Below are 24,817 nucleotides of genomic sequence, written 5' to 3'. Positions count from 1 at the left end.
ATATTAAGAGGCAGAAGAAAAGGAAGTGCCAGCAAAGGAGAATAAGCAAGTAATGAAAATTAAAGAGATTGTCGTGTTCTAGAAGCCAAGTGACAAAAGTTCACACAGAAGGAAAAAGTGCCCGACAGTGTCAAATGCAGGCTAATGGTCCAGCAAGACAAAGCCTGAGGTATCACCACTGGATTTAGCAATGTGAAGGTCACTGCTGCTCTAACTAAAGCTTTTAGCTCCTACTGAGATGCTCAATTAGCACAACTGCTTGCTCCTTCCCCATAGATCAATCCAAGGGGATGTAGAGAGAGAAAGCAAAACAAACTGGTAGAAACCTTAGTCATTTTTTATCTGGTATGTGTGCAGCTGTAGCTTCAGCCTGGGCTGCAGCAGGGCAAACGGAAGGGCAGTGTTGCTTCTTCCCAGGCATTTCCCTGAACTAGGAACTCCTGTCTCTATCTGGGAATGAGAAAAGATGAACTGGGAAAAAGTTCAACCCATATCATGTTGTAAAGGGTAATTTCCCTAGTGTAAAGAAATTCAATCTATATTTCCACAAAGAAAATCCAGATCCAGATAAACTCACTGGTGAAATTTTGCAGACAATTAAGAAATAAACAACATCAGTCTTACACATTAGGACTGACATTCTAAACTCTACGCCTGGCTTACGGAGAAACCTGGATTGACTGACATAAAGTGTCCTGCTTACTCTGGGGAAGAACGACAGGCAGCAGGCTGCACAGATTTCCCATAGTCACTGAGCAAGTGTGCACTATGCTGCATACTAGTCAAAGATGAGGAAAATGGACACTGTATAGCCTTCACTGTCAAAAACTCAAAATGCCTCATGAGGATTTAGCATGATTTCTTCTATTGGTCAATGCAAATCACAGTGCAGAGTACTCCATATTATTCCTACAAGATTAGACAAATTAGATCATCTGCACCACAGCACCAACATACTTCTACAAACCATTTTGTCCTGATATTGGTGCGCTTCTGTATTTATCCTTGTTAATTTTCATCTGCTTTGACATTCCCGTTCCAACCTACCCACCCATAAAGACCTCATATAAGGCACTGTAAACAAAGTAGGAAATAAAACCAACAGCTCACCTGTGATCTGTTCATTTTCTGCTGCTCTAGGAAACAGGTAGAGAACAACAGAGAAGGAGCTGGGGAAGAAGAAAGAAGCAGATCACAAGATGGAACTTGCCTTCCTGGATTCTCTTGCCAAAAAACTTCCACCTGCCAGGTGAATAGACTGTCCTCCTGTAGGAAAATGTCCTTTGGCCCTTGACTACATTGTGCCAGTTTCTCAGACTTTTGATAAAAATTGTTTTTAACTTAACTATGTCAGAAAATCTGACTTTTGGCTACGCCACTGAAAAATGGGATTTCCTGGACGTTCACCCACTGGGACTCAGTGGCGTTCATATTTTCTGTTAGGCAGAAATAGGGAATCCAGGAAGCCCTTTTCCTACACTGCCGTCTGGGCCCACCGGTCAGGATGGAGGAGGCACCCACATCTCTCAGTGCCCCATCTGGACAGCGGCATGGTGTGAGCGCCCCTGACCATCTGCAAACGGGAGAGGTGAAGGCAGTGTAGGGCCGCTAAGGACGTCTGAGGCCGACTTTCCTTTGGGTAGGTGGTACTTCTTTCCCCCAGCCACGCCCTCTCAAGCCTGCAAACGCAGTGGTCTTTCCTGGGCTCACCTGTCTCTTCTACAGCTTGGCTCAAACATCCCATTGTCTTAATCTGGGGTCTTCCGGATGGAGCGCGAGGATCACAGATTGCTCCTAGCCATTCACAGGTAGGGTCTGCTCTTAGGGCCCTGCTCCTGCGCTCCGGAGCCGCGAGGCTGGGCGGTCTTCAGGGGAGTCCCCTTCCGACGGCTCCCCATCGCCGCACGGGACCTGGGCCTAGGACACAAAATCGTCTCACGTGGAGCCAATATCGGGGGGGGGGGTCCCCGGCTGGTGTTTCAAAAAATTCAAATAAACCCAAACCTCCGAGGACACACGGGCCGGCCGGTTCCGACCGCGCCCAGAACCGGCAGTTACGAATGGTGACCAACAACCCTGACGGACGCCGAGGATGCCCGAAAACAGTGACCACAAGACAGAACGGGGTCCCCTGTCTGGCGTGGGCCACGGCGGCCGGGGCTCACCACGTGGAGCATACAAGGCTGAACTGGGGCAGAGTCGCTTTTTATTAGGGGCGTGAAGCGGGCAGGAGGCCGCGGCGGCCGTGAGGGTGGAGGCCGGGGACCCGGGATCGTCTCCCGCGGGGCGGGGCGCAGTGCCTCTTTGGGTCACCTTACTTGCGGCAAAGGGGCTCCCCCGACCTCCACGGTAGAGGAGGGCTCAACGCGGTGCCTCTTTGGGGCATGCACGGTCCTTCGGGTTAGGGGCGGTTACCGCGACAGGCAGGGCTCGGAACTAACCCGGGAACCCCGGGCAGCGCCCGCCGCGCCCCTCGGCGAGCTCGGCGAGCTCCTCCACGCATGCGCCGGGCCGCCCGCTCCAGCCGCGCCCGCCGAGCCCACCCCGCCCCGAGGCCGGGAAACGCGGCGCATGCGCGAGGGGACGGCCCCGATTCCCGCGCGCGCCCCGCCGCGAGGACCGTTTCCCGTGAGGCCCCGCGGCGGGCGACGCGGTAAAGCCGGCCGGGGGCGGTAGTGGGCGGGCCGGGGGCGGCCGGGCGGTGACTGGAGGCCGAGGACAGCGCCTCGCGGCGCGAGCAGGGCGCGCTGCGGCTGAGAGGTGCGCGCCCTCCCGTCTCCTCAGGCGCTGGGAGGAGGAAACGACTGCCGCGCGGCCGCGTCTGCCCAGCCCCGGTACAAGGACGCGGCTTCGAGGGCGTGGCCGTGTGAACCGCTGAACAGACTTTTTCTCGGCTAAAGCCCAGCTTTTTTTTTTTTTAATTTCAAATAGAAGTGAGTAGATACATACGTGCCTCACCTGGAGTCGACGTCTGTTCGTTTTTTGACGTGGGCTCGTTATCTGGATGTGTTTGTGTATTTGGGCTGAGCCGTGTTTGAGCAGTGTCCAAGGGATAACGGCCCTGGGCGTGAGGTCGTGTTTGCACAGGTCAGTGTGGTGCCCGAACATATCCCAGAGTAATTTGGGCAGAGAATAAAAAGTATTTGCAAAGCTCCCTTGGGGGCTGGGGAGAAAGGAGGAAATATTCCTGTTCCGTATCTGGGGAGTTCCTGATAGTCTTGCAGGCAGTGGAGACACCCAGTTCTATAGGCTGAGCCCCCTTCAATCCTGGTGTTCGCCCTTGTGAAACTTATTCCTGCAGAGGACAGGCTAAGCCTACTGATCATAAGGCCCAGCAGTCACCCCGGAGAACCTCTTGTTGCCCAGATGTGGCCTGTCTCAGCCAGCGCTGCAGGTGACCCCGCTGCCCTCGCTGCTAGTGGGTCGTGGCTCCCAGTGCTGCACATCCCCCCGCCGCAGGGGACAGGGCTCCCGGGGTGAGCTGGGCGCGGCAGCATGGGATAGACAAAGCCTTCTTGATCAAAAAGGGGAGAGAAATGAGATAAAGACTCTGAAATGAGAGATTTCAGAGTCAGAGGTTATGCTGGAGGTTCCTCTTGTGCACTGTATAGAGAGCCCTTTTTAGTTCATAGTGCATTAGAGTGGCTGGAAGTACCTGAAACTGCTGAGCTGTGTTCCAGTAGCCTTGACTCTCGAAGAAGTATACCGATAGAGCTTTTACAATGTGACGGTGTGATTGTGAAAACCTTGTGGCTGACACTCCCTTTATCAAGGGTATAGATAGATGAGGAGAAAAACAAGGATAATAAATAATAGTGAGGGAATAAGAGAGAGAATAAATTGGGCAAGTTGAAATACTAGTGGTCAATGCGAGGGAGGGGTAAGGGGTATGGTATGTATGAGTTTTTTCTTTTTATTTCTTTTTCTGGAGTGATGTAAATGTTCTGAGAAATGATCGTGGTGATGAATACACAACTATGTGATGATATTGTGAGCCACTGATTGCACACCAAGTATGGAACGTTCATATGTTAACAATGTTCGTGTGTATGTTGATTAGTTTTATTAATTAAAAAATATATTTTTTAAAAGAATGAAAATAAAATTAACAAATGCAAAAAAAAAAAAAAAAGGCTGAGAGGGAAGCTGGGATTTTCATGTGCTTCCAGCAACCAGGAGCCCCCACGTGTTCCCAGGTGTGAGTGTAAACCACTTAGGGAGGAGTAGCAGAGCCCTCCTTCCTCTCCACCAGCCGTTGTCCTCAGGGAGGAGCCTGAAATCGCACTCCCACCCAGCGTGACAAAGGCACACTGTCTTCTCCCTAGCATCAATGGGGCTGATAGGGGAAGCTGGACTTCCATCCCCCACTTGACAATGAGGCAACATCAGAGGGGGCCTATTTATTTAAGAGCTATATTTCTGGTGACATAATAGCCAAAAGGCCCAGGATACAATAAAAAATCACCCATCATGTCAAGAACCAGGAAAGGTCACAACTTGAGGGGGAAACAAAATCAACTGACACCAACAGTGAGATGAGCCAGATGTTCAAATGGTCTGACACATTTTAAACAGCTATCATAGAATGCTTCAATGAGCAAATATGAATGTGCATGAAACAATAGAAAGGATTAAAAGTCTCAACAAAAACAAAAGATAAAAAGAACAAATGGCAAGCTTAGAACTGAAAAAATACAACTGAAATAAAACACTCAATGAATGTTTCAATAGTGTAATACAGAGGACAGCTGAAAGAAACAGTCAACTGGAAGACATAATAGTAGAAATAACCTGTGTCGGTTTGAAGCTATCGTGTATCCCAGAAAAGCCAGGTCCTTTTTTTTTAAATTTTTTTTTTATTGTATGATTCCATTTATGTGAAATATTTAGTCATTCAATCCATAGAGACAGAATGCATACTGGAGTTTGCCAGGGACTGGGGGGAAAGGGGAGTGGGGGGCAACTGCTTAATGGGTATGGGATTTCCTTTAAACCTCATTCAATATTGTTGGACCTTTTTTATTGTTTCCATGGAGATGTGGCTCACCCAATTGTGGATGATAACTTTTGATTAGATGGTTTCCATGGAGATATTTCTCTACCCATTCAATATGGGGTTGCTTACTGCAATTCTTTAAGAGGGAACCATTTTGGTCATAAGCTTTAGAGCCAACAGAACCAACAGAGCCCACACAGCCAGAGACCTTTGGAGCAGAAGGAAAATGCCCCCAGGGAAGCCTTATGAAATGAGGAGAGAAAGCTAGCAGGTGTGCCATGTGCTGTACGAGCTGAGAAAGAAACCCCGAACACCGGTGGCCCTTTCTTTGGAATTAAGGCATCTTTCTCTCCATACCTTAATTTGGACATTTTCACAGTCCTAGAATTGTAAACTTCCAACTTAATTCCCTTTTTAAAAGCCATTCCATTTCTGATATATTGCATTTCGGCAGCTTTGGCAAACTAAAACATTACCCAATCTGAAAAAACAGTCTTTTGAATGGAGCTATGTGGAAAAATAACAACAGATCTAACATTTATGTCATTGGAGTTCTGGGAGAAGACAAAGAAGGCAGAGCTGAAAAACATTTGACAAAATAATTATTAATAGATGACCAATATTATAATTTCTCTCATTTCTTACACTACAAGAAAAGATGGAATATAAATTCTCACTCACATTAGCGTCAAACATATACATTACAGGGTGGGCTACGGTGGCTCAGCCGGCAAGAATGCTTGCCTGCCATGCCAGAGGACCCAGGTTTGATTCCCGGTGCCTGCCCATGTAAAAAAAAACATATACATTACTTAACATTAAAATTAAAAAGATGATCTGTGAAGAAAATAAGCTTAACTGTGTTACATGAAAAAAATGAAAACACTCAATTTTAATCCAATCAAATGCCAACAAAGGTTTTTTGTATGTGTTTTTGTCCTTGCTGTTTCATTTATTTCATAACATTGTTTTTAAATATAATTTATTTCATTGTAAGCTTATACCATTAATATTTTAATAATGGCTGTGTTAGCAACACGCAAAATTCCTGAAATTTCAGGAATACAAGCCAGTCAACACAAGCTAGCTCCAGCACAACACTCTACATGCCCCTCTTTTCCAGTCTAAATGATATACTTAGTTTACTACTTTGAAATAATCACAGAGTTACAGGAAGTTACAGAGAGCTCCCATCTACCCTTAGCCGGTTTTGTTCCCCTCTCCTTAGCTCATTGGTGACAGAAGGCTTCCTGGCCTCAGGTTACAGGGAATGCTGAACACATGACACCTGACACTGGACAGATGACCTCAACTGCAGTTTGTTGGTCACATACATTCACAGCCTGGGCGGAATTCCACATTCCATGCAGGGATTGCACTCGGGATTAGAGTAAGCAGGAAAGGGCTGTGGGAGGCAGGCTTTGGAGAACAAGAGGTGCCTCTGGTTCCTGCTAGATGTGTGGTCATTTTGTTAGAGTAACTCCCAGGGATGGCAGGCAACTGAAGCCCAAGACTAGGGGCTAAGTGGGCATGGTGTCTGGTCCCATGGTAAGGAGCAGGGTTTGTCCAGGAGACTCCACAGGAGCAGAGTGGGGAGGGATGCTGGGGGGTAGATCTTTCCAGGCCCCCCTGGCTCTACAGAAGCAGCACTAAATATTGAATCTTAGATTCAGGCCTTTTATGATTCTCCCTTAATTTACAGTTTACATAACAGGTATATTATCAAAACCAGGAAACTGACAACAGCGTCAAGTACCAGTATAGTGCTGTGTCATTCTACCACGTGTGGACACCACCATGTGGGTACAGACTCTTCCGTCTCCACAAATCTCTCATTGCTCCATATCCTTGCCAGCATTTGATCTTGTCACTATTATTATTTTTTATTGTTTTGGTTTTTTTTTTTCACATGGGCAGGCATCGGGAATCGAACCCAGGTCCTCTGGCATGACAGGCAAGCATTCTTGCCTGCCGAGTCACCGTGGCCCGTCCTCATTGTTTTTTATTTTATCTCTTCTAGTAGGAATATAATGATAACTCCTGTGGTTTTTTTTTTTAATATTTTTATTGACAAATCATACTCATACCGTGCATACAGGTTGTACAATCAATGGCTCACAGTATCATCACTTAGCTGTGTATTCATCACCATGATTATTTTTAGAACATTTGCATCACTTCAGAAAAATAAAAAGAGAAAAGAAAAAATATCACATACCATACCCTTTACCCCTCCCTCTCATTAACCACTAGTATTTCAATCTACCCCTTATCCCCCTATTATTTATTTTTTTATCCATATTTTTTTACTCATCTGTCCATACCCTGGATAAAAGGAACAACAGACACAAGGTTTTCACAACCACAGTCACACTGTAAAAGCTATTATCTTATACAATCATCTTCAACAATCAAAGCTCCTGGAACACCATAAGTACATGGACTCTTGAATGGGGCGTTGAGACTTTGTTGATTTTTCCAAGTGTATGATGCCCCAATATATCCCAGAGTAATCGGGCAGTGAATAAAAAAGTATTTGCAAGGTCCCTTAGAGCACTGGGGAGAAAGGAGGTAATATTCAACTTCCCCATTTGGATAATTTCTGATATTCTCACAAGTAGTGGAGACAACCAAATCAATAGGCTGAGCCCTCGATCTTGGGGTTCACCCCTGTGAAACTTATTCCTGCAAAGGATAGGCTAAGCCTACTTAAAATTAGGTCTAAGAATTACCCCCAGAGAACTCTTTTGTTACTCAGATGCCAGGCCTCTCTCTCTACGCCAACTCAGTATGTGAACTCACTGCCTTCCCTCTTGTCCTGACCCGCAGGACAGTCAACGGGGTCCGCCACCTGCTGAGGGAAGAATGGCTATGGGACAGAGAGACGCAAAAAGGACAGCAAGACAGGATTCTGATCAAGCTGCAAATTTTATTAACCAAGCCAGGTGTATATATACCGGCTTGGGGAGGGAGTAGGGTATGTAGGGCATTATGATAGGAGGGAGTTCGCGCCGGCGGGGAGGACTGGTTAGATAATTGGTGGGGAATTCGCGCCGGCGGGAACCTATTTCCGTGAAGAACCTTGTTGTACTATATAGATGCCATTGCATTAGCCGGGGTGGCCATGTTGGCTCAATCGCTATCTTAGGTTAGCCTCTGGTCCCCAACATCTCCTCCCTTTGTTTTTCAAAAGGATGGAGGAAGGATGCTGATTAAGCATTCTTTTGGCATTAACCTTTGCTGGGGGAAGTAGAGGCCTCATTCCCCAAGTTGTTTGTGGCTCTGTTTTTCTGGGGAGGGGAATTTTTGCAGAGCGAACCCCTATGCAAATGAGGCATACTTCTCAAGGAGCTCGAAAGCGGCCTTTGATTGTTCTGGCCCTCCTTTGCAGTGCTTTGCCTTGCACCCAGCGGTACCAATCATAGCATAAGCTAGAAGCATACTTTCGAGTGGTATGCTGCTCCTGTAGGAGGGGGGAATTTACAGAGGGTAGATGTTTTCTTGGCCTTCCAGGGTTACACTCTGGTCCTGGAGATGGAGCCTTTAGTAATGCACCTGAATGGGCCTCCCTAGGGCTGAGTTAACTTGATCCTTTACAAGCTGGAGTATTTTCCTAATAATAGCGGGTGCAACAGATATTACAAGGAGCAGAGTGAGCAGAGGGCCTAATATAGGGAGGAGGTAAGGCAATAGTCCATTAAAAGCGCCCCATAGAGGAGATTCAGCCAGGTCTCGTCTTCTTTTCTCCAATTCTTCCTGCAGCGTCTTAATCTTGTCTCTGACGAGGCCGGACTTATTCGCATAGAAGCAGCAGTGTTCCTGTAAAGCCAAACATATCCCCCCTTTTTCTGCAGTTAATAAATCTAGCCCCCTACGGTTTTGTAGGACTACCTCGGCAAGAGAATCTAACTGGTCTTGCACGTCTTGAATGGTACTTGATAAAGCTTGTACATTTCCAATCAATTGTTTGGATAATTTAGTATATTGTGTGAGTGAGACTCCTATGCCAGCAGTTCCCGTACCTAAGGCTCCTACAATGCCCATCGTAGCCAGGAGAGGGAGCATTTGTACGGCTCTTTTCTGGCGGCCAGCAATAAGGTCTAATCTAGGAACAGGCACTGGCTCCTGCCCATCGATGATATCGATATTAGGAAGGAGTATACTTAGGGCACATAATCCAGTCCAATTTTGTGGGAGTGCAGTATAAGCAAGGCTATTACCACATACGAATACAGTGCTGTTAGTGGGACAGAGGGGGGAAGAGACATTGTTTTCAGACAACTAATAGGGAGCACACCGAGATCTATCTCATTACTATCATTAGTGGATGGCGAGGAGAAACAGAGAGTGCTGTTTTTGAACTCAATCAGCACTCGGAAAGGTATGGAGATACTGCAAGAACTAGAAAAGTTGCTATAGGTATTATTGGGTGGTGCTAAGGCAAGGGGCAGGGGGCCTCCCATTCATTGGCAAAGCCAGCAATCAGATGCTAAACTTGGCTGGGACATATTGAGTAATTTCCAGGTGGTGGTTAAAATATCATATGTTTGGGGGTCAAGATCTAAATCGTGGACTTTTATTTTCGCTAGGGGGTGATAATGGAGCTGAGGATACAAATGATCAATGATTGCTTATATTAGTTTTTCAGTTATGAGCTCCCTAGCTTGATCTTGGGGTCCCCCTCCGTCTGACACGTGTATTGGGGGTTTAGCTGGCCAGCACACCTCTTTCCCTATTTGGGCATCACGTCCGCCACAGTCACTGAGTTGGAACTTAGAGCTGCTAATTCCCTCAGCCAGCTTAAACCCTAATTCTTTGCAAGCAAGTTTTGTAAAATAGTAAGTCTGGCCATTTAATTGGCACTGCGAATATGTTGTATAGCATTGGGCATGAAGAGAGGGACGTATTGAGGAACACTTACACTTAGGCAGTACCCCATTAATGGGGGGTGTTAGATCAGGGATCGTAAGGCAGACCCATCTCTGGCTGTTGCCTACTTGATTGGCTTGGCCAGTTAATAGGTAGGCTATTTTCTTCCCACAATTCTGCCGCAATGTGTATGTTCTCGTCAAGGGGGGGCAGGTAACTATTTCGTTGCATTCGCACGCAGAACCGTAGAGTTTGTTTCTTAGCTTTTGGAGGGCTTGTGGGTCATCCCAGCCACCAAAAGTATATTTTAGGAGCAAGCATAAGGTGATAAGTTTAGGGGGAGATATTAACAAAGCCATTCTAATAAAGGCTGTCTATAAACTTAACCAAGGGAGGAAGCTAGCAGGGTTAGAAATTTTTCTGGCTTCCGGTCATCCTGACAGCAGGTCTAGCCCTCTTCTATTTTGGAGAACTATTTCTGATAGGGATGTAAGGGACTTTTCAAGGTGGGTGATGGAAGTTTCAATACAGGTTAAGTCCTCGTCTATTACAGCTCTTAGGCTGAGAGGCTTTGTTGTTGGAGGGTGATTGAGGCGATACCGGTGCCTAGACCAGCAACACCAGTAGATGGATTCTTAGACTTCAGTCGTCTGTCAGCTTAGCCGTCGTTGAATAGGTTATAGCAGGGCTTGCTGGTTTATTAGTAGCTTCAGCTGTGCTGGAGAAAGAAAGAGAGAAAAATGCCTTCTCAGGGCAACCTTTTTGCCCTGGACAGATTGTTATTGTTTATTTGTTTTGTTAATTGCTCTGGTAACCATTTGTCTGAATTAATTCCCTAGAATATATATACACTGATTCTCTGCCCCGTATCAGGACCGGATCTGGTCCTCACCAAGTGTTATCCAATGGATCTTTCCAGAGGACCTTGGCGAATTGTGTTCAAATAGATCTAAAATAGGCCTGTGGGAGATTGCAAGGTAAAGAAAATAATAAAATCAACAGGACTTTTTAGATTTATTTGAACAAGCTGTCTTTTTTGAATGCATTGTTCAATTAATTGTAACTCTTGTTCAGCTGCAGCTGTTAACTGCCTTTTGCTTAATAAATCAGAATTTCCTTGTAAAATATCAAGCAAGTTTTGTAATATATAATTAGGAATCCCTAAAGTGGCAGGTAGCAAAAATGAATGCAGAGTGTCAATAGTGACATGTACCCATAGCAAATGACCAGATTTTTTAAATTGAATTCATTGGATTGATTTAAAAGGAATGCAGGAATGTGGATTTTTTATAATTGGTTGTGCATTTTTGCTAATTTTAAATTTATTGCATGCAGTTTTTATGGTATTTTCTCACAATAGTGGCCAAATTTCGGTTTGCTTACATGACGGGGCCCAGTTGGGTCCTCTGGGAACTGGCTAGGGACCAAGAGGAGCTTCCTGGGACCTAGATATCTTTATTAAAGTACACCTCTTTCTGGGGGGATAGCCAGTCCTCCCGGCTAGAGTGTACATTTTAACTATTTTTTATCAAGGTCATGTGATAGCAATATCAGTTGCATGTAATGGCAACATCAGGTGAACAAAAAAGACTCCACAAGTATATTTTTTCCTTGCATTCAACCCTCAAATCTGATCTGCTTCCAATATAAGCCATGGTTATCTTGGGATAAATTTAGCTTATACATATGTAGTTTATATAAAGATTGGACAAAGTCTTAAGATATTTTGGCTTAAAGGAATATAGGTATTTATATGATTTGAATATGATTTAGCCAGTAATAGACTCATTTATAGTAATAGTACTTAGATTAATAGATTAAGCCACCTGGTTTAGGGCAAGAAAAGAAGCACTTTTTGCCAGTATAATGATACCCAGGAGAAAATCAGTATTTTTTATACAGATAACAACATGACAAAAGTTAACGTAAGTTATTTTGATAAAACACAGACTCTTTGCTTTCTAACTAATTATTTAGAATCTTTTTATATCTTTTCATTATAACAGGCTAAAAGTTCAAGAAAACATTGTCATTTTAGACTCATTAAATCTTTCTTGATTTTAACCATAATTTCTATTTTTACAAACCCTCAGCACTTATTATATTAGTTTAGGCTTTATTCCATATTTCATTATTTAAAAATAATGCGTAGGGGCAATTTTTTTAATAATGACCCGATTTGTTACAATTAAAACAGATGGGGCCGTTGTTTTCAGTGCGATTTTGTAAGACAGCTAATATTGCTTGAGTATTATGATTTATTTTGTTACAAAGTTTAATATAATTGGAGAGGTCAGTATTACGAAAAGGGCAGATTGCCGCCTGACAGGCGGTGTTAGCATTTTCATAAACGAGATGCTTGATAAAATCGCTTTCGCTTTCCTGATCACCAAGAATGCACTGGGCTGCGGTCTGTAGCCGACTGAGGAAGTCAGTATACGGCTTATTGGGGCCCTGAACTATTTTCAATAAAGAGGAGGTGAGAGCCCCCTTTTGGGGAAGTAGCCTCCATGCTTTAATGGCGGCGGACTGCACCTGGAGACCAAGTCCTCGGGGGTATTGTGCCTGGGTAGAATTAAGATGATAAGGACTTGACCCTAGAAGCTTTTTTAACGACCAAGATTTTGTGCTGTCTTTTAAGATGTTGCTTTCAGCATACCTTTTACACTGCTCCTCATAATCCGCTTTCCATAGCAGGAAATCGCCACCTGATAGGGTGGCTCTGGCGAGCTGTGACCAATCATTTGGAGTAAGCTCCGTTTCGCTAATATTGTCTAGCAAAGCCAGAGTAAAAGGGCAGTTGCTCCATAATTATGCACAGCTTTTTTTAGTTCTTTTAAATATTTTAGATTAATCCTTTTGTATTTATTGGTTCGGGGTGTTTCCTCCCGCTCGCGGCTACATTTGGATTTTATTTCGTCCTCATCATTAGCTTTCTCGCTCCCTTCCCCCTCACTGCTTTCCTGTTCAGACTGAGGCTTGGAAGTTTCTGACCTTGCCTTTTGCTGGCTACGGAGGACCGGAAAAGTGTAACGGGCACAGCGGGGGTTAGAGGGCTTATTTTGGTTAGTCATTAGAGAGAGAGAGGAGAGCGCCTGACTGGCGGTTTGCAGGGAGTTAAGGAGGGGATTATTTTGTAACTACAGAATTACATTCTGAGTGGGGTCTGGAGAGGGGACGTGCATCTTTTAAGGCATTTTCTCCCTCTCTACAAAGCTGTAGTATTTCAGGGTCTGAAGGGGAAGTTTTTATGGCCTCATTGATTAAGTTCCAATAATTGAAGTCTGTAACTGGTACCTTTTCCGGCCCGAAAGTTTTATAGTAGTCCTTTAAACAATCTCCTACTCTCGATCAGCATTTTTGGTCTATGGTCCCGTCAGCAGGGAACCATGGACAGGTTTGATAAACAAACTGAAAGAAATTTCTAAGGTCCTTTTTCTTAACTCTCACTCCTCGCGTCTTGAGGGTTTCTTTTAATTGTCTCACGTAAAGCTCATGTGTACTAGATTCCTGTCCCATAGTGAATTTTTTAAATGAAAATGAAAGTGACTTACTGCGTGATCCTTCGCTCTTCTCTTGGTTCGTCCGTCGGCGCGAGGCAGTGTCGCCGGGGCTGCGTTCACAGGCGAGTTAGTTCTGTGGCAGTCCGGGGTTATGGGAGGGCCCTCCTCATTTTTCGGCGCGCGACGCTTCTATCTCTCAGCTAGCGGTCGAGGCCCACGTCGGGCGCCAAATGTCCTGACCCGCAGGACAGTCAACGGGGTCCGCCACCTGCTGAGGGAAGAATGGCTATGGGACAGAGAGACGCAAGAAGGACAGCAAGACAGGATTCTGATCAAGCTGCAAATTTTATTAACCAAGCCAGGTGTATATATACCGGCTTGGGGAGGGAGTAGGGTATGTAGGGCATTATGATAGGAGGGAGTTCGCGCCGGCGGGGAGGACTGGTTAGATAATTGGTGGGGAATTCGCGCCGGCGGGAAAGACCCGGCGGGAACTTATTTCCGTGAAGAACCTTGTTGTACTAAGTAGGTGCTGTTGCATCAGCCAGGGTGGCCATGTTAGCTCAGTCGCCATCTTAGGCTAGCCTCCGGTCCCCAACACCCTCTTGCATGGGGCGTGACTCCCAGAGGTGCAAATCTCCCTGACAACAGGGGACAGAAAGACTGGGATAAGTTAGGACCCAGCATCAAAACACTGAGAAAGTCTTCTTGACCAAAAATGGGAAGAGAGACTTGAAACAAAATAAAGTTTCAGTGGCTGAGAGATTTTAAATAGAGCTGAGTGGTTATCCTGGAGGTTTTTCTTATACATTATATAGATATCCCTTTTTAGTGTATGGTGTATTGGAGTGACCAGAGGCAAGTACCTGAAATTGTTGAGCTGTGTTCCAACAGCCTTGTTTCTTGAAGATGATTGTATAATGATATAGCTTTTACAATGTGACTGTGTGACTGTGAAAACCTTGTGTCTGATGCTCCTTTTATCTAGGGTATGGAGAAGTAAAAAAAAAAGGGTAAGAAAATAAATAACGGGGGACAAAGGTTAAAATAAATTGGGTAGATGGAAATACTAGTAGTCATTGAGCAGTACGGGTAAGGGGTATGCAATGTATGAGTTTTTTTTTCTTTTTATTTCTTTTTCTGGAGTGATGCAAATGTTCTAAAAAAATGATCATAGTGATGAATACACAACTATGTGAAGATATTGTGGGCTACTGACTGTACACCATGTATGGAATTTTTTGTGGTTAAGAATGTTTGTGTGTTTGTATGTTAAAATTTATCAATAAAAATATTAAAAAAAGAATCAAGGCTACTGGGACACAGCTCAACAATTTCAGGTCTTCCTTCCAGCCACTCCAATACACCATAAACTAAAAAGGGACACCTATATAATGCATAAGAATAACCTCCAAGATAACCTCTCTGTTTGAAATCTCTTAGCCACTGAAACTTTACTTGGTGTCATTTCTCTCTTTCCCCCTTTTGGTCAAGAAGGCTTTCTCAATCCCATGATGTCAAGTCCTGACGAATCCTGGGAGCCTGTGGTCTTAACTTGCATTTTTCTAATGGCTAACAATGTTGAGCAGCTTTTCACATGCTTATTTGACATCTTTACATCCTCTTAAGTGAGATGTCTCTCTGTGTCTTTTGAACATTTTCTAACTGGATTGCTTTTTTTTTTAACTGTTAAATTTTGAGAATTATTATTAAATATTTTGAAGTGTAATAAACCGGAGTATTAATATAGGAACACAAGTCAGCAAATCAGTCACAAAAGTTTCAAAAGCAAACAAAACACGTTTAAGAAACTGGCAAGCAAGGACGTTAAGTCTTAAGTGCTACTTAAAGGGGATCACATATACTAACAACAAACACAGTCCCTATTTTACTATTAAGGAGTTTTCTGAAGTTCTATGATTCTTGACAATTTTTAAAATATTAAGATAACTGATTAAAACTTAAAAATATTTATTCCTATTATTTTAATTTTGTGTGATATCTGATTTGAATTCCCATAAAATGTGACGGCACTTTAGTATCAAGGCAGTCCTTATTTTGCCTGTTTGGGGTTTTTCTGGTCAATATTAGGAAAAATTTATTAAACAATTGCAATATTAGGAAAAATTTATTAAACAATTGCTTTAAATTGATACAAAAGATATACACAAAGTATAAAGCACTAAGAATTTTAAATATATAATAGTCATGGCCAACAGGTGGCAATTCAACATCCAGAGTCAACAGAATGCTTCAATCCCTACACTGGAGAGGGCATAAATTAAATAACACCAGTCTCCTAACAGCACAATTTAAATTTCAGTTGCTATAGTATATTAACTCTAAGTAATCGCTTAAAGTATAAACCTCTGCAAATAACAGCCATTAATTATTCCTTGGTTAGACAGAAAGTGGAGTTTTCCTATAAAACAAGTTGTACCAACTTGAACTATCTTAACTAAAAGCATCACTGTACGTTAGGCCCCAATCCATTTTGGTTCTGTAGAACTTGAATATTTCAGTACACCTGTGTCCCACAGTTTCTCTATCCTTTTTCAGGGCCATTTGGTATAAACTTTGATTAGAATTCAACAAAATCCCCACCACTCCATCTGCCTTCCTTGGCGTAGATGAAAAGAATGCCTGATTTTTCAATTTTGGAGTCAGAGAGGAAATTCTGCATGTCATCAGTACAAATCTAGAGCAAGCCATGCAGCTTCATCCTTCACCTCTCTAGGGATCCAGCATCATGGATACTTAACAGTGCAGGCTTCAGCAGCTCAGTGGGCAGGTTCCTGTGGCTGAAAAGAAAGCAAAAAATCAGCTTACAAACTTTTTCATTTAATATTTACAAGATGAATACACAGTAAACATTGTTTCTTCCATTTTACAGGTAAAGGTAAGGATGAGTAGAATTAAATAAAATGGCTTATACAAGACATTTTGGAGCTGGGGTTTAATTCCCGGGTCTCTCTGATTGCAAAGCTTGTTCAACCACTCCCACCTCATCCGCACCCCAAGCACTACCTAACACTTCTCACAGGTAGAGTGTGCACAATTGAACAGAAGCAAAATGGCTTTCAGAGCACGCCCTGCCATGTCCTCTCTGACAAAAATCCACAGAAATGACAGGAGATATTTTTAAAAATATAAATGTGTATCATTGCTGAAAAATGAGAAAGGTCACAGTCAATTGACATGAAATTTTGAGGAATTCAAAGAAAATGGGGCCCACCAGGCTGGCTCGGCCATACAGAACCCTGTAGGGGACGACAGGTGAACTGCTGTGGGCAGCTCCAAGTGGGGGCTGAGTTCTGAGGCCCTGCCCCCTTGTACCTAGAGAACTGGAACTGCTCACTCCCAGGCCGAGGGTGGGTAGTGAGGCAGTGCAGTGACCAGACAGCCGGGAAGCCTTGGGAATCCCAGACCCCCCTGCACATCCATCCCATCATCAATAAAGAATATAGGTAAACAGGTAGAGCTGGCCCTTAGAGTCAGGCCAGCACGAACGCTAAGCAGAGAAACACACACAACAGCCAAGGAAAACCTACACCCCAAAGAGCATCACCCAATGTAAGGACACAGCTATCAGTGAAAACATCAAGCCAATGTGGAAAAAACGGGGATTTTGAAAGTTTACATAACATCATCAGAGAAATAAGAGTGGACAAGACATCTATGAAAGAAAAAATGTTATGAAAAAGAACAAATAAGGAATCTGTGATGTTAAAAGTATCAAAATATGAAAGAAAAAAAACATTCACAGTATGAATAGCAGAATGGAGGGAAATTTGAAGTGCAAGAGTCAGCTGAATGATCAGGTCAATGTTCTAGAATGCAGGGCCAAAGGAAAAGTGTGATTTTTGGTTTTAAAGAACAAAGCTAGGATTTCTAGTGGCCAACTAGTATGTGTTCTAGAAGAGAAGAGACAGATTTGGCAGGGCAGTACTCTAAGAAATAATAAGATAATTTCTCCAAGCTGGAGAAAAATGTGAGTTATAGATTAAAATCATGTACAGGAGAATACTGAACATTCTAGGTATATAAATATAAATATTAGGTTAAGGTAAGGGATCTTGTTGTTAGATTTATAGTCAATCCATATATTTATGAAAAATCTGAACTCTTCTGTGATAGTCTTAATTATAATAAAACTCTTACACTTAACAATACTTGTTTACATATTTACGGTAGGAGGAATATTTTCACAGACTATGACTGCTGATGGAAGTTAAATTTCATCTTGATTGAACCTCCTCAATTTTTACCCACTATGTCATTACGTTATAATTAATTGAGCCAGTAAAATAATTGTTCCTAATGCCCTGTGATCGGGAGCAACCATCTACTTTACCCTTAAAACAATTTTTGGTGAAAATAAAAAGGAATAATGAACATATCAGCACTCATGGCCAGAATCAGGTCAGCTACAGTGCTCACAAGAATCCAAGAAGCATATGGCTTCCATATGCTAAAGGAACATAATTTTGGGCCTAAAATTCTCAATTCAAAAAAAAAATCAGCTCTTTGTAAGGCCTAGATGCAGAATTATTTTGACCTAGGAACACTATTTTAAAGAATTATTACGGATGTCATCTATCTAAATCATAAGCTGATTCTAAGAGGAAGGCCTAGGATACAATAAACAGTAGTGATGCCAGAAATGTAAACAATATATTAAAAAAATAAAATTCCAAAATTCAGATTGGAAATAATTACCCCTGGAAGCTATCCAGGAGGAGATAAGGCAGGTGAGTAACACGCGACCCAGCAGTGTACTCCTACTAGTGCCCAAGAATTCTCACCAGCGGAGCACAGGCAGCACATCCTGGTAGCCAGGAAAAAGCAACCGTTTGAATAGGATAAATGTTCATACAACAACATGGGAGACAAAAGAACAAAAACTCAACAGCTGAAAGAGTTATATCCATTGCAAATTAAGTGGTCAGAAAAAAAGTCATTCGTTTTCCAAGTTCACGTTTACATAAAAGGATAAGGGTGGGAGCCGGTGCAGGGGAGGTTCCCCAGCAGCCACAGGCACTGACCTCTCCTACTATGAGAGGTAAAAACAAACAAGGGTCCAGCTTGGGTGAAAAGAAAAACATCTTGCAGCCAGAGTTCACAGCGCAGACCACCGGGTGTGCTGAGTCCACATGAACTCGCAAGAGCCCGCCGACGTGCTGTCTACCTCTAGTGAGCTTGTTTAAGCACATTCTTGTCCCAACCCGGATGGGAATCAGAAAACTGGACAGCGGTACACTGCCAACTGGTCAGGCACACTGGAGCTATGAAAGTAAGGGCTATTCAGTCCTGTTAAAGAGCACAGCATAGGGCAGGAGGAAACCAAGGGCACAACACTGGAAAGCCTCATTGCAAGGTAGACGGAAACCCCATAGGAAGAGACTGAAGATAACAAATGAGATCAAATCTTAGAAATACAGAAGGAGACAAGATTTAAGCCTTTGCTAGCCCTTCCTGCTCACCACACACCTCAGCTGGGAATCTTCCCATGTGCACTATTTATTTTGTCTGTTTTATACTAGTAATTATCAAGTTACCTAGGAGGCTAGGGGGTGCTAACCCAAGTAACAGAAAGAATCCAGTTCACAGCAGACATTTTTACAGCATGTCTCTCTGCGTAGAAACATCCTAGTACTTACAGTCTTTCAGTATAAGTCCAAACCAGCTCTTTTCCTTTCTATTTCATTTCTATTTTCACTCATCTCTTTCTCTGCTCCTATCAAATTCTCCCTGGATGAGGACCTGCTGTTCCAGTTCTACAATATTTTGTTTGCTGCTCTATCTTTGGTGCCTCGAGTGGGCCTACCACACAGTAAGTACTCAGTAAAGGTTTGATAAATGAATTGATTATCTTTTCTCTTGACAACCCAAATCCATGGATTTAGAAAACTTTAAATTTTCTACAATAAGATTTGCTTGTTCCGGTAAACTTCTACTCATTATCAGCCTAACCTTAAATCACTTTATTTTCCTACATCCCCTTAGCAAATATTTAATTTGCACTGCATTATTGTGCATTTATGTTGATTTTCACATTTACCAACACCTTTTCTATATTAATATATATTGCATTTTCAATTAAAAGATAATTTCACAAGGACAACAGTGGCTCAGCGGCAGAGTTCTCGCCTGCCATGCCGGAGATAGGGGTTCGGTTCCCAGTGCTTGCCCATGCAAAAAAAAAAAGATAATTTCAAAAATGTTTTATACATATATATATGCCATTCATGTACTGCAGAAAAGTAGATATTCAACAGACAGGTAGGTAACCTTGTATTTTAAGACATTTTCTGGGTCAGTGCAGTCTGCCTTGGAAAGGAAGTTTAGATACATGGTTCAATTTTTTGCTATTTTCACGCATATATTTAATGACTGAGTAAACTACTTCCATTTTTAGTTTAATAAACTAAGAAATGGTTTCCTAGAGAAAAACATTTTTAAATTATACAAGTAGGGTATACATATAGAAGTAGGGTGCACAGGTCTTTCAGTACAAGAATGCTCACCTGTCATGCAGGAGACCCGGGCTTGATTTCTGACCCATGCATTCCCCCCTCAAAAAAAATATTTTAAAAGTAGGCATTTGTATGTTGGTAACATTTCTCCAGAAATGTTTAGAAGTTCTGGATTGGTCCACTATAGCCTTGTCTTGAAATTTCCACAGAGGTGTCCATGTAGCAGAGAAATTGAAATAATGTTGTGCAGAACATACAATTTTTAATGAACTAAAAGAAAACTGGAGCTCTCATATGTTGCTTATGGAAATGCGAAATGCGATAAACACTGGAACAGATTGTCAATTTCTTATAAAGTTAAACATACACTTACTATATGAGCCAGTAATTCCACTGGGGTTTTTTGAGGTTAATTGGTACAACTTTTTTTGGAGAGTGTAGTTATGTGATGAAGTTAATGTGGGTGACGCCTAAGACCCCACAGTTCCCTTCCTAGATTTGAAGCCTGAAGCAACTCTTTTCCATGTGCCCCAGGAGTGACATGCTCCTTCAGAGCACCACTGTTTGTGATATCCCAAACTGGAGGCAACCTAAACAACTTTTAGCAAAACAGTGGAGAAATTAGTTGTGGCCAACTTATTAAATGGAATGCTATAAAACAGTACAAAAAAAAAATTACAGCTTCATGCTTGAACCTGGAATAACCCCTTGAAGATAACACTGACTAACAAAAGAAAGACCCTGAAGAAAATGTACAGTATGAAGCCACCTGTATATAAAGTCCAAGGACAGGCAAACTAATACATTTCTTCTGGAATATAAATAACTTCAGTCAATTTACAAAGGGAAGCAAGTAATTAACAAGTATAAAATTCAGGTGAGTGGTTACCCCCTGGTGAAGGAAGGAGCTGGGATAAGTCGGACAACAAAAGGCTCACAAAGATAAGAGTTTTAAGGTAAGTGGTGGATACAGACCTTGGATGTCTTATTACTTACTTTTCAAATGGGAAAAAATACATATAAAACTGTTGATCAGAAAGAAAATATGAGAGCCGGAGACAAAGCTCTGGACCCACGCCCACTACCTGCTAAATTCCGTTTAATCCTAAAGTGAGTTATCAAAAAGGTATCATGGGCGGGCCACAGGGGCTCAGCAGGCAGAGCTCTCGCCTGACATGCCGGAGACCCGAGTTCGATTCCCGGGCCTGCCCTTGCAAAAAAAAATTGAAAGTAATCAGTACAGACTGTATTCAAGGGTGTGACTAGAAAAAGAAAAAGAAAATGGCTGACAACACACACTCCGCGGAAAAAGTATGGCCAGGAGGCCAAGGAAACCATTTAGGAGATACCTCAGACCAAAGGATACCCATTTAGGGAAGCTGATAAAAGAAGAGCTCAGCGAAGAGATGCTGCTACAAGAGGAAGAGTTAAAACCTCCAGAGAAGAACTGTTCAAAGGTTAGAAAAATGTTTCCTCTGAGAGCAGAAAATGGAGGAAGATGCAGGAGGGACTGTTTTGGTAATACAGGCATTGTGCAAGCCTGAGACTTCTTGAATATGAGAAGGCATTGCTTTGATTAGAAAAACAATGCCAACGACAAAAAAAAAAAAAAATTAAAAGAGCCTCTTTCCCCATTCCGGGACCAAAGTCCTGGGCAGTGTTCCTGCAGGCGGGCTCGGCTGTGTCCCACCCCCAGGGCCTGGGGTGCCCACTCCTGCAGAATCCCCGAACTTCCTTACCCTGGGGAAGCTCTTCCTCGCTCGGCCCCTTCTGATTCTCGAGCCTCATCTCCCGGGGTGGGTCGCCCGCTCCCTCCCTCTGCAGCCCCTCAGCCACCACACCCCTTTCCCCACCCGCCCCCCACCCCAGACCTGCAGGCCCCACCCTACTTCTCGCAGCCCCCGCTCGGCCCCGGGCTTGCGGCCCTCAGCCCCTGGCCGCCCCTCACCGCGAGCTCCGCGTCTCCACGCTCCCGCTCTCCATGTCCACACCGAGAGGAGGAGGCTGGAATGCGCCGGACTTGGCAGTTGAGGCCAAGGGAGTGGACGCTGCCTTACCATCACCATGGAAACCTTCCCACCCGGCAGGGGGCCTCGATGGAGGAGAATCCGGGCCCTGGATTGGTCGGCAGGAAGGGGGCGGGGCCGATGTCTGGGGTGGGGCAGGAGGGCGGGGCCCAGGGGCTCTCGCCCAATGGTCTGACGATGCTCCTTGGCTCCGCTCCGGCCCACCCGGACCCGTCGACCTCTCGGCCTGGACCTCGACAGCCCCCCACACCCCTGCTGAACGGCCGCGTGGCCTGCTGGGAGCCGGGCCCGGCGCGGGGAGGGGCGCGGCGTGCCGGGACCGTCCGACCCCGCCTGAGCCGCGTGGGCCCCTGACTCAGGATCCTTGCTGAAAGCCAGCAGGGTGACCCCGATTGGGGCGCTCCCCCGCTTGGTCCCGGCGGCGCCTGGCCGCGTTGCTCCCGCCGCAGCGCTTGGCTTCAGGCCCGGGCCTCGGGAGAAAGCGCGGGCCCGAGAGTCACCACGACCTTCGCTGCTGGAGCGGAGCAGCGCGCGGTCATTGGCGACCCCGCCGCGTCCAGGCCAGCTGCGATTTTCCTTTAGAAGCAGACGGAGCTCCCGGCTCTTGGTGGGAGCTGTTTGTTCGGCACAGACGCAGAACCAGCAGGATCGGGGGCCGCGGCTGTCGGGGTCTAAAGCCAAAGCAGCTGCGCACAGGCCCCTGGCTGTGCGCTCCGTCTCCACTCCCTAAATCCGGGCTGCGCGGGAGCCGAGGCCGCCCAGCCTCCGCGGGCGTTCCCGGGCGGACGCAGACGGCCTCACGGGTGGTCACATCGCATGAGGACTGATGGACGAAAGGAGAAGAGAATAAACCGTTCTGGGTCATGGCCGGACACACTCGCTGTGCAGCCACCACTATATAACCAAAGTTTCCACTATAACCAAAGTTTCCTTCCCCGCTAACACGAGTGACTGACTGCTAGCGACAAATCCACCCTGCTCCATTCCTCTGCTTTTTGCATAAAAATTATAAGTACTCAGTCACCGACTTACCCCGCGGACAGCACAACAGACCCCTTTTCTTGAACCCTCCCCAAAACCACCTGTGACAAGCTCAAATCCTTTAAGGAGCCCTCTTAGCATCTTTTTCCCATGCTGTGAAGTCTCCCAGCTGCAGCAAGTACTAGCCCGTCTTTGTTTGACCATCTGTATGCCCCTGCTGGCCTTACGTTGATGGGCCGTTTCCATGTAACTGTTTATATATATATATACATATATAGGGATTAGACATAGCTCATGCTAAAAAATAAAACATTATACTCGAGTGAGAAATCAAAAGCAAACATTTCTAATATGAACAGTAAACTGAAACAAGAACTCATATAAAAATGCAAATCCTAATGCAATACTGGGTCTGCGATTGGACAATAAAAGAACTTTAATGAGAAAACGGGTGATACCGAATTAAAGCCTGTGGTTTAGTTAGTAATGTGCCAATGTTAATTCCTGAGTTTTAAATGTTCCATGATTATGTAACATGTTAATTATAGGAGAGACTGGGCGAAGGGCATGAAGAAGCGCTCTGTACTATTTCCCACCTTTTCTGTAGATCTTAAATTATCCAAAATAAAAATGTTATTTCTGCTTTTGCTTTTGGCTGGGTGGTGGTGAGTGTGTCACATCATGCATGACCCTGGTGGAAGCTCCAGCTCTGGCTCTTCTCTATCTGCCATTTCAGTGTTCCCTCCTGGTTCCCAACCTCCTCTGAACTGTAGTCACTGAAAGCACCACACCTAGACTGGGTCCTGCCATACCATTGCACTGTTACGCAGACCCAGGTATGTCCTGGATTCCTGGCTGCCTTTAGAGTGAAAATAGCTCAGGCTGTAGGTGGATAAGAACTACCAGTGTACAGAAGTTGTGGCCAGGCAGCGTTGTGAAAAGAAGTGAGAAGAAGATGCCAGTTTGGGCTCTGCAAACACACTGAACTATCTCCATGAGCCCTCCTTGTTGGCACCAGGCCATACAACCCCCAGCCTTCCAGCACAAGCACAGGGGTTAATGGGTGCTGTCAGGGAGGGCACTGGGCTCCCAGAAAACACAGCAGCCCATCACCGTGCGCCTGGAAACAACTAGAAACAACAGCGCAGCCCTGTACAGTAACATGGTCAGTAGTTTCCCTCCAAGGAATCCTCCCATGGTGAAGGGAAGATATGGATATGCATGTGAACAGCAGGAGAGATAGTAATAGAGTTGATTTGGGTCACTGGGGGGAGTTTGTCTTCCAGAATCTGGTGGATTTAATTATGTGGAAGAGGTGGAGGTTACTTCTTTAACAGTTCTCTCAAACCAGAAATATCATGTGAACCACATCTAATTTAAAATGTTCTAGTTGTCAAATGTTAAACATTCAAAAGACATAAGCGAAATCAATTAAAATATTTTTCTTTGATTCAGTATACCCAAGATATTACTTCATATATACTCAATATATCAAATTAGTGAGACACTTTGCATCCTTTTTGGGGGCTTTGTCTTCAAAATCCAGTGTATATATTACATTCACAGCACTTCTCTTCGTAGCCACTAAATTTTCCCCAGAAATACTTAATGTGTATTTAGATTTCATAAAATATAGAGTTGAAAAAATAGATTTACATACCCAAGTTGTTCCAAACGTACTTTTCTCCCAGCAACTGGAGCACCCATGTTTTTTTTTCCATTTAATTTAAACAGCAACAGCAAGTCAGGTCTTCAGTGGGACCGGGCACATTTCACTTGCTCAGTGGTCCTGTGCAGCTAAGTGGCCCCAAATCACGAGGTGCAGCTTTAGGCAAAGTGAAAGGAGGAACCGGAATCCTTAGTCTTGCTCTCTTGGTAACAGTTGCCCTGGAGCTCAGTCTCTGCTGCCGGCCAGTACCTTTCTTGACTGTACCTGGAGGCTTAGAACCTGTTTTCTGATCATTC

At 44.3% G+C, this 24,817-nt stretch overlaps 1 protein-coding gene and 1 long non-coding RNA gene across 9 annotated transcripts in view; both read right to left on the bottom strand.

Moving 5' to 3' along the window:
* Positions 1–2,496, bottom strand: part of LOC143653504 (zinc finger protein 37A-like) — a 79,288-nt gene extending 76,792 nt beyond the window's left edge. For all 8 annotated transcript variants that reach the window (XM_077124551.1, XM_077124547.1, XM_077124546.1 and 5 more), the window contains exons 1-3: positions 2,319–2,496; positions 1,711–1,917; positions 1,111–1,169 (exon numbers count right to left, since the gene is read on the bottom strand). In XM_077124551.1, coding sequence (XP_076980666.1) covers positions 1,111–1,169; positions 1,711–1,744 — 93 coding nt within the window. In that variant the 5' untranslated portion in view covers positions 1,745–1,917; positions 2,319–2,496. The remainder of the gene's footprint in view (positions 1–1,110; positions 1,170–1,710; positions 1,918–2,318) is intronic.
* A 4,531-nt stretch (positions 2,497–7,027) lies between these two features.
* LOC143653502 (uncharacterized) lies at positions 7,028–21,998 on the bottom strand. Its single transcript, XR_013161334.1, has 4 exons — positions 21,793–21,998; positions 16,098–16,169; positions 13,420–14,009; positions 7,028–10,583 (listed from the first exon to the last, which is right to left on the bottom strand). It is a non-coding gene; the product is annotated as an uncharacterized LOC143653502 (long non-coding RNA).
* Between the last annotated feature and the right edge of the window lie 2,819 nt (positions 21,999–24,817).

The sequence above is a fragment of the Tamandua tetradactyla genome, chromosome 13 (assembly GCF_023851605.1).
Source record: "Tamandua tetradactyla isolate mTamTet1 chromosome 13, mTamTet1.pri, whole genome shotgun sequence".
In the NCBI taxonomy this organism is placed as follows: Eukaryota; Metazoa; Chordata; class Mammalia; order Pilosa; family Myrmecophagidae; genus Tamandua; species Tamandua tetradactyla.
This window is presented reverse-complemented; position numbering and strand designations above follow the sequence as displayed.